The sequence below is a fragment of the Echinops telfairi genome, unplaced genomic scaffold (assembly GCF_000313985.2).
Source record: "Echinops telfairi isolate 266 unplaced genomic scaffold, ASM31398v2 ScPeMD7_3;HRSCAF=10, whole genome shotgun sequence".
NCBI lineage: Eukaryota > Metazoa > Chordata > Mammalia > Afrosoricida > Tenrecidae > Echinops > Echinops telfairi.
The window spans coordinates 44,872,461-44,882,989 of NW_022103899.1; the positions used below are offsets into that span (position 1 = coordinate 44,872,461).

Genomic DNA, 10,529 nt, shown 5'->3' on the forward strand with positions numbered 1-10,529 from the left:
AAAACTCAGACAGACAGGTTAAAGCCCAGTGTGGGGTGGGTCAGACACAATACAAACTCAGTGTACTGACTGTACACACCCTTTGACCAAAGACGGCCAACCTCAACTAAGAATGCATCCTATGAAAATAATTAAACAGAAGATCATATGCACAAAGTACTCCATGGAGTACTCCCTGTAACACGGAAACGTTGTGATAGGTGACTTGTTAGTAACACATCAAGTAAAGACAACATCAGGCAGTTTCTGAAGAACTATTATGAAGACTAGCAGTGTGCTAGCCTTTAAAAACTCACACGAATGTAAACAAGACACTGTTCTGCAAAAATAAGCACAAATGGCAAAGTACTGAAAAGCAGAATGAAAAACAGAAATGAGTTGTTATAGGAATCATGGGTCAATTTCTATACTTTTAATATTACAAAAATTAAACGGGAAAAAGGGGGGAAAAAACAAAAGTGGGCAGTGACACCCATGCCTTGCAGGAGCTGCATCAAGTAACATTTGGGGCAAGAATACCTCTATCTCTGTGTACATAAGGAGTCACAGTAGTGCAATGGTCAAACACTTGGCTGATAGCCAAAAAGCCTGTCATTTGAACCCCCAGAGGAACTGAGGGTGAGAAGGCCAGGTGATCTGTTCTGGCAAACAGTCCCGTCTGTAAGTCGAAAGAGACTCGGTGGCAATTAATAACAGACATACAACAGAAGTCATCAAAATGTTCACAAACTTTTAAAAGTAAATGCAGTCATTTACTTCCAAAATATGTAAACATTATAATCACACATAGGTCCTTGTTGTATTACTTACTACAATGAAAAATAATGTAGTTAGTCAAAAACTGTTTTAATTAACTTGAGGGAGTATGGCTCAGTCATTATATAATTTGTTTTAAACAAGCAGGATTAAAACTACTTATACTACGATGGTTTTAAGCATACATGTGTTATACTAACTGGGTCCTTGGTAATTAAATTAAAGAAAGTTTGGGAAATAAGAGTTATTTGCGGTCAAAAAAAAAAAAAAGAGTCCAATGAACCTAAGCCAGTATCATTAATCTCAAAGTTTTTCTCTGAGCAACAAGCAACTGGCAACATATAATCCTTCCTTGATAGCAGCTATGTAGGTTAATATGCATATGCTCCGGGCACCAAGCTGCTCAGTTCTAGCAAACAGGCACAGGAGGTGGTCAAGTTTTTATTTGTTCTCATAAATCAATCCTTCGTGTAGAAATAGCGCAAAGGACAACAGAAAACAAAGACCAAGTGAAGGCTGCCATCTTGGTCTGTTCCGTTCAAGGACTGAAACATCACCTCCGCGTTTCTCTTCAGTTCCTCCGCCTCAGCTTCTGTGTACTCCATATCCAAAACATCCTCGTTTCCAGAGTCCTCATCAGAACCCAGGGAGTCCAGAAAGGAGCTGTTAAACTCTGAAGGACATAAAAACAATAACAAAGTACATATTTTGGCATCCTAAGAAATTTCAAAACATAATCCTATAGTATTTTTAAAGGTTTTCAATCCCTTAGGTCACTGCAGGGAATAACATTTCTGGCATCTGCTATCTGTAAATTAGATGCAGCCTTTTCTTATAAATTTGCTTAGACAAGAATCTAATCCTCATAAGGAATAAAACAGAAAAAGAATATACTTTTAGATAAATCAATTTCACTATGTTCTACTGTATGTTACACATTATATTGAAGTACTTAGTGCATACAGAGAGTAAGTACACAGATGACCAATATTGTATCATTTTGCTTAATATTAAATCATTAAAAAAAATAATCGCAGCTACGTGGACAGCACCCTCTTCTGACAGAAGAACTCACTTTAGAGGAGAGCACTAAAGCTACAGCTCAGGGAGAGGGACATGTCTGATCAGAGCGCACAGGAGCAAATGAAGGGGGAGGAAGAGAGCAGAACACATCCTGGCCCACCAAGCCTTTAGGACGATATTCCTGCTCAGAGCAGCCAAAGCAGAGAAGACCATAGGGCCAGCCCCACCTCATTGACCCATACTGCTTTGGTCAGACAATACTGGAGACAAAGTGCAGGAACTGCACCTGATTTGACCCCACCACACCAAGGCAAAACACTAAGGACGTGCAACAAAACAGCATGGGGAGCAGAGCAAGGAAGTCCTGAGGGAATACCAAAATTAGACTTTGGGGCCAGGGCATGGCACCCCATCAGACTCCCAGAAAACACTCCAAAAGGTCACCAAACAGACGTTGAACTATTTACAGGCTTTTCTTTTATTTGGCATTGGTTTTTTTTTTGTTGTTTTCTTTTGTTGCTTTGTTTTCCTCTGTCTTGTTTTTTGGTGCATATTATTATCTCTGCAGGCCTATCTAGATAAGATAAGCCAGATAAACAATCTGGAGGGAAGGTGGGGGAAAGGAAGTGGGTGTTAATAAAACTGAGAGACAAGGGAACAAGTGATGCAAAAGGGTGTAGGAGGCCTAGAAGGGCTTGATCAAGGGTAATGTAACCTTACTAGAACCTAAATGAAGGCTGAATATGATAGGACAAGAGAAAAGTAAAAGGAAATCGAGGAAAGAACTTAGAGGCAAAGGGCATTTATAGAGGTCTAAATACAGGCATGTACATATGTAAATATATTTATGATGATGGGGAAATAGATCTATGTGCATACATTTATAGATTTAGTATTAAGGTAGCAGATGGACATTGGGCCTCTACTCAAGTACTCCCTCAATGCAAGAACACTTTGTTCTATTAAACTGGCATTCCTTGATGCTCACCTTCCCTACACGATATCTGAAGAAAAAGCAGGTGCACAAGCAAATGTGGTGAAGAAAGCTGATGGTGCCCGCCTATCAAAAGATATAGTGTCAGGGGTCTTAAAGGCTTGGAGATGAACGAGTGGCCATCTAGCTGGGAAACAACAAAGCACACATGGAAGAACACCAGCCCGTGTGATCATGAGGTGTCGATAAGATCAGGTATCAGGCATCAAAGAAAAAAATCATATCATTGTGAATGAAGGGGGTACGGAGTGGAGACCCAAAGCCCATCTGTAGGCAACTGGACATCCCCTTACAGAAGGGTCTCGGGGAGGAGACGAGCCAGTCAGGGTGCAGTATAGCACCGATGAAACATACAACTTTCCTCTAGTTCTTTACTGTTCCCTTCTTCCCCCCATCACCATCTCAATTCTACCTTACAAATAAAAATCTGGGTAGACCAGAGGATGTACACGGGTACAGATAAGAACTGGAAACACAGGGAATCCAAGACAGATAAATCCCTCAGGATCAATACTGAGAGTAGCGATATCAGGAGGGGAAGGGGAAGGGAAAGGGGGAACTGATCACATATAAACCCCTCCCTTGAGGGACAGACAACAGAAAAGTGGGTGAAGAGAGACATCGTACAGTATAAGACATGACAAAATAACAATAATTTATAAATTATAAAGGGTTCGTTAGGGAGGGAGGGTGGGGGGAAGGAGGGGAAAAATGAGCTGATACCAAGGGCTCACGTAGAAAGCAAATGTTTTGAGGATGATGGCAACAAATGTACAAATGTGCTTGACACAATGGATGTATATATGGATTGTGATAAAGAGTTGTACGAGACCCCAATAAAATGATTTTAAAAATTCAACATTTAATCTCTTAAAGTTTGACCCAAATACATTAAACAAACAAACAGAAAAACCCAAGGCCCATTTTCCTTCAATATCCCAAAGGCACTGAAGAACCCCAGAAGCACTAGAACATATACTTGCTTTAAAACACAGTAGAGCCTGTGAGAACTTGCAGTCAATGGGACTCTGCCTTTTTACTCTATGTCTTAAAGAGTTTTCTAACATGGTGCAGTTTGACCACTTTTGTATTGCTATTTGTGGAAATTTTTAAAAAGTTTCCTTCTCGGGCAGGGTTCTGCCTCACACAAGTTCTGGGTTTCATAGGTTTTACTTTATAATTCATTTCTTTAAAACCACAGTATAGCAGGGAGGAGATGAACCAGTCAGGGTGCAGTGTATCAATGATGAAACATACAACTTTCGTCTACTTCCTAACTGCTTCCTCCCATCCCACCCCCACTATCATGATTCCAATTCTACCTTACAAATCTGGCTAGACCAGAGGATGTACACTGGTACAGATAGCAACTGGAAACACAGAGAATCCAGGGCTGATGATCCCTTCAGGACCAGTGGTGAGAGTGGTGATACCGGGAGGGTGGAGGGAGGGTGGCGTGGAAAGAGGGAACCAATTACAAGGACCTACATGTGACCTCCTCCCTGGGGGACAGACAACAGAAAAGTGGGTGAAGGGAGATGTCAGACAGTGCAAGGTGTGACAAAATAATAATTTATAAATTATCAAGGGTTCATGAGGGAGAGGAGAGCAGGGAGGGAGAGGGTAAAATGAGGAGCTGATGCCAGGGGCTTGGGTGGAGAGAAGATGTTTTGGGAATGATGAGCGCAATGGATGTGCGGGTGAGCTTTACACAGTGGATGTATGTATGGATTGTGATAAGAGTTCTGTGAGCCCCTAATAAAATGATTAAAAAACCCCCCAAAAAGCCCAGTATAAAAAAATCCCCAGCCAAACATCCTGCTGTTGAGTCAGTTCTGACCCTTAGTGACCCTATACAGGGTTTTCAAGACCATGAATTTTATGGGAGCAGGCAGCCGCAGTTTTTTTCCTGTGGGGTAGGAACTCGTGTGTTTGAACCAGAGCATTTAACAAATCACTCGAGAATAAGAATAGGAAAAAAGGATCACAGCATCAGAATTTTGGAAGCTACCAGGGAAAGTCACTGACTTAGCAGACACTAGAAAAATACCATTCCAGCAAAGGAAAAAGTGTTGAGACCCAACCCAATGTATTAAACCACAGAATTTTAGAAGGCTCAAGACTTGACTGGTCCAGGTACTTCTGAAGGAGGTGAAGGTGGGAGTGGAGGGTAAATAGGGACTGGGTGAAAGATTTTTGAGAAACAGATGCCTAGATGAACTCATGCTACGGGGCGCTGACAAAAGCATGGACTGAGAACTGCCAGGCACAGGTGAGGTCCTGAGAACTACAATGAAAATAGGGAGAAAGTGACAGCAGCGTATCAAATCAGGAGGATAAGGACCCCACACTCCAGTTCTATTCTAGTACCACACGTCTTTCCTCTCTAGGCAAGAGCTTGGAAAACTCTTGAGGAACCAGGCAAGTCCAAGAGAAAGGTCTAAGAGCATTAACATTTGAAAAAGAATCCCACCATTGCCCCCACTTCCCTATTCTTAAGACTGAGAAGACAGCCAAAGATTACCATACATCTGAGGGAAATTTCTAAAAGAACAGTGAGAAGAAAACTTCAAGCAAGCAAGCAAAAACCTTTATTTAATATCTTCACAGAATTTAGATAGATAATAGAAAATAATTTTACAAAAATGGAAGTTACCAAATAAAACACTTCTTCAAAATTTGAAATATGATTAAGAAGGGTGGGGAAAACTTCCAGAGAATAGTTCAAATTGATGTCTCCAAAAAATTTAAGTCATACCCCCTTTTCAAGAAGCCACTGAGGGATGTTCTCTATTAAACCACACACAGAATGAGGATGAGGAAGAAGGAGACATGGAAATAAGTGTTCAGGCAAAGGAAGCACCAGTGAATCTCCCGGGAGGTGGATAAGGAGAGCTCAGGCATCTGTGCAGGGGTAGGGAACCAAGACTGGAGCAATGTGACTCAAGGGCCAGCCATCAGTGCTATCACTGAACCACCCTGTAAGCCTGGGTTAATGGTAACTGTGCTTAAACCGTGTGCCACTGACATTCTTGCTCTGCCCCTCTCCATGCACTGGATCTAAATCAGCGTTGAATACTCACTGTTGTACCTCAAAGTATTCTGAGTTGATACATGTATGGGAGCTGGAGAAAGACCATTTGAAACAGAAAATCTCCCATACCCACATACCCGTGTCAACTTCTAGTACGTGGTCCACCTATTTATTAATCCTGTCAAGTGCCATGACCCTGGTGACCCTTATGCTTCTGAATACTACTTATTCATACCCCCCCACATCATTCATGAAAAAACAGAAGCTGCATTATCTTCTCCTAATATTTAATAGTGGTAGTATAACTCTTGCACTTTACAGAGTTTAGCCTTGCTACTCAGTTTTTCATATCACTTAAGGTTATGGCTATATAATGGTACAATTACAAAGCAAGCTACTGGTTGATGCAAAAGTACAAAGAGTTAAGCGTGGTTTCCTTGGGGAGAGAAGTGAAAAGGAGGGACACACAGGTAACCACTAAGGTTCTTTGTCCTTACCTTGAGCTATTAAAAATTGGTACTGTTACTAAAACACACGGGGCACACATTTTATATGCAAGATACATTTTACCATCTAAAAATATAATTAAAATAATTTCCACACCTTGGAGACTTAACTCAGTAGCTCTTTTGATGTCATCATCTTCTCTCTGTTCCCAAGCCTCCTAAAGAGACAAGAATAAAAGCGATGGCATTTAAAGAAGTTATTGATTAAACTTACACAGTGATGGCAAGCCAGCTCTATATCCCCACAGAACCAGTCTATTAGAGCAAGGTAAGGAGTTTCCCACAAGGTATTAAAAGACAGGTGTCTGTTTTCCTTCTTGCTGAAGAAACCAAGACACAGTAGATGCTTGGTACATACGTACTAAATAAATGTCACTGAGGGTTACTTTTCTGACACATTTCCTAAAGTAATACTACCCTCCAACATCTAAAAATATCTCAGCTAGATGACTACTTGAAGCATAAAATGAAATAGGGAAATGCTAAGTATTAAAAAAAAATCTTCATCTTGAGAGAAAATTTATAAATGCATGAATAAAGGAAAATACAATTAAGCAGAATTGTTTTACTTTTCTCAATTTTGGATTTGCTTTTAAAGTTACTCAACTACATAAGAAATGAAGGAAGAGCTTTTCTGCATTATAATAGGAGGAAAATATTATATTTTAAAAAGCAACAATGAATATTATCTAAGAGGAAATATGATTGCTTGGAGCTACTCCAATATATAAACTTTATCCTGAAACCAGAAAGACTCCTTTTTTAGTTATTTATAGAATGATGCAGGTATACCAAAATCAAGATATTTTATCTTATAAACCTATTCTCAAACCTGAGGAAAAACAGGGTCCTCTTAACTGGGCGATTTCTCACACACACACACACACACAATTTTTTTCATTAATGAGAAACAGTGGTGCTGAACTTCCCTTTGTGCATGGTAAAGAATATTTTCTAAGAAATCACACCTTGTCCTAGATGTAGGATAGCTGGTTCTAAAATGTTTTTTCAGTAGTTCTCCACCTTGGCTGCATATTAGAATCACCAGGAAAAATTGGGAAAAAAGATGAAGATATCCAGCTGCCCAACCCATATCCAGGTCAGTGACACCAGAAGTTTGAGGGGCAGCTCTTCAGATAATTTTAATGAGTAAAAATTGAGAACCTCTGTGCTACAAATATCAGATTTCATCGTCTGATTATTTGCAAACACTAATACTGCACATTCACCCAATCTAAGTAAATGCTTGGTGAATCTTTAAATTAGTAACATGATTGGGATTCTGCAGGGCCAATCATAAAAGGAAAACTTCACCTAGCAGAGAGTCCAGCTTCGGCAAAGAGAAACACAAAGAACTGAAAGTTAAAGAATGGATCATTTATGTAACGAAGAGTGGATAAATGTTATCCTATAACCTAAATTCTGAGAATTATATTTTAGGTAACATTTCCTAAAAACTTTCCATACAAATTCACAGTAACATCTTTATACTGAGAAAAGGACCCAAACTAACACACTGTCTTAAAATACTAAGCACAAAATAAGTGTGGCATATGAGCTGTTTTTTACTGATTGCAAAGTGAAGTTGAGCTGGAGAGGATTTCTAATATACCATCTGCCAACAATACATTTTGTTGCATTTAGATTTTAAAAAGGCACCACTCAGAAGTGTTTCTGCTTTAAATCCAACGGAAAGCCCCAACCCCGTCCTCGTTTTTCTTGGTCAAGGTTTAGTGCATACAAACAGAGCCCAGTCTCCTGGCATGTGCTCAGTACAGGTCACAATTATGTCAGTTTTCGGAAAAGGACAGTGAGGCAGGAGCGAGTGAACGTACTTGGTCCTGAAGGCTCTGGGCCAAGGCCTGCTGGAGCTCTTGCTCTTCCCTTTCCCGCTGCTCCATGTCGTACTGCTGGAGCCACTCCACCTCTCCCTGAGGACCCTCAGGAGTTTTGTTTTCTTTATTCTCATCGCAGTCTTTAGTTATCTCCGTAAAAATGGCAGGATCTGAGGAAGCAAATCGTAATTATCATTTTTTCTCAGGAAGAGCTTCTCTAAAAAACAAACGTCTCAGCTACAGTGACATCTACCGTTCAGAGGATAACATACCCTAACCTCACCTATGACTGACTTGAGACATTGAAAAGTCTTCTCTCACTAAATCTACAGCAGGGCTGCATGATTTCAGAGTAGCTGACATTGGTATTCATCTTATGAGGAGGTTGTCCTGTGTGCTGTTTAGCAGCATTATGACCTTTACTCACTAGATGCAAGGAACAACCCTTCCTCAGCCATGACAACCCAAAATAATAGACATGGTGAAATAGCTCCTGTGGGGCAAAATCACCGTGGGCTACTAATCTATACAGCCTAAAAAATTTATAAAAATGATTCTGAGATAAAACTTCTTCTTAGCAGCACACTATGATTAAAGATAGAGAATAAATAGGTATATTAATAACTCACTGTGCCACACTGCCAAGTACAAAAAATAAAATGTTAAAGAAGAATTAGGCTAAAAATGAGTAAAGCAAACATTCAGATGTTTACATCTGTTAAATAACATCAATATATATATATCTTCAGGACAAAAATGAGACAGGTACAGACCTACTTAAAACCCATGGCAACAAACATGACTATGAAACAAGAATCCATTTTTTAGGTTCTAGCATAACTGATCAAGAGATTCCCAATGTTGGACAAATTCTTGGAAAAACAATCCCTCCCTAGACTGTCCCCAAAAGACGTCAGGAAGCTTAACAGACCCATAGCAATAGAAGGAATAGACAAAGTTATCAAGGGATTACCAACAAAAAAATCACCTGCACCAGATGGCTTCACTGGAGAATTCTACCAAGCATTTACGGAAGAACCAACACCAATCCTACACAAACTCTTCTAGAACATAGAAAAAGACAGCAAACTCCCAAATTTCTTCCATGAAGCTAGTATAACGCTGATACCAAAACCGGGCAAGGATCCCACAAGAATTGAGAACTACAGACCAATATCCCTAATGAACATCGATGCAAAAAACCCTTAACAAAATATTGGCCAATATAATACAAAAGTATATAAAACAAATAATTCACCATGACCAAGTGGGATTCATACTTGGGATTCAGGGATGGTTCAACATACAAAAGACCATTAGAATTATTCATCACATTGACATGAAAAACTATAAGAACGACATAATATCAAGAGATGCAGAAAAAGCATTAGACAACATCCAACACCAATTCCTTTTAAGATACTTGAGAAGATAGGAATGGAAGGAAAATTCCTCAAGACAATACAAGCTATATATGAAAAACCAACAACCAACATGGTAGTCGATGGAGAAAAGATTAACACAATCCCACTGAAGAAGGGGACCAGACAAGGATGCCCCTTGTCCCCACTCTTGCAGATGATATGATTTTATATATGGAAAATCCCCAAAACTCCACAAGGGAGTACTGGAAGCAATAGAGGAGCTTGGCAGAGTGGCAGGATACAAGATCAACAAACAAAAGTCTATCAGACCGGTATGCACATCAGATTAAGACCACAGAAGAGATAAAAAAGGTGGTACCTTTCACAATAGCCAAGCACAAATTGAAATATCTAGGGATATAACTGACTAAAAGAACAAAAGATTTATATGAGGAAAACTACAGGACACTATTGCAAGAAACCAGGAGTGACCTCAACAAATGGAAGAATATCCCATGCTTGTGGATTAGAAGACACAATATAGTAAAGATGTCAGTTCTGCCCAAGGCACTATATAAATTCAAAGCAATCCCAATACAATTACCCTTATCTTTCTTCAAAGAAATGGAAAAACTGATTACCAACTTCATATGGAGAAGGAAGAAGTCTACAATTATCAGAGAACTCCTCAAGAAGGACAGAGTGGGAGGGCTTGCTTTATCTGACTTTAGCACATATTATACAGCCACAGTGGTCAAAATCTCATAGTATTGGTATAATGACAGATACTCAGACCAATGGAAAATAACTGAAAATCCAGAAATAAAATCATCAGCATACAGACAACTGATCGTTCTTTTTTTCAATTTTACACACTACTTCATTTTTTATACTATGAAATGTTTTTTAAAAATCATTTTATTAGGGGCTCTTACAACTCTTATCACAATCCATACATATACCCATTGTGTCAAGCACATTTGTACATTTGTTGCCCTCATCATTCTCAAAATATTT

General features: G+C 39.5%; 1 protein-coding gene across 2 annotated transcripts in view; it reads right to left on the reverse strand.

Annotated features, from left to right (window-relative positions):
• The window catches only part of USP37 (ubiquitin specific peptidase 37), an 86,576-nt gene that overhangs the window by 2,566 nt on the left and 73,481 nt on the right, over window positions 1-10,529 (reverse strand). For both annotated transcript variants that reach the window (XM_045294764.1, XM_045294760.1), the window contains 3 exons: window positions 8,149-8,318; window positions 6,411-6,471; window positions 1,314-1,429 (listed from right to left, as the gene is read on the reverse strand). In XM_045294764.1, the coding sequence (XP_045150699.1) occupies window positions 1,314-1,429; window positions 6,411-6,471; window positions 8,149-8,318 (347 nt within the window). The remainder of the gene's footprint in view (window positions 1-1,313; window positions 1,430-6,410; window positions 6,472-8,148; window positions 8,319-10,529) is intronic.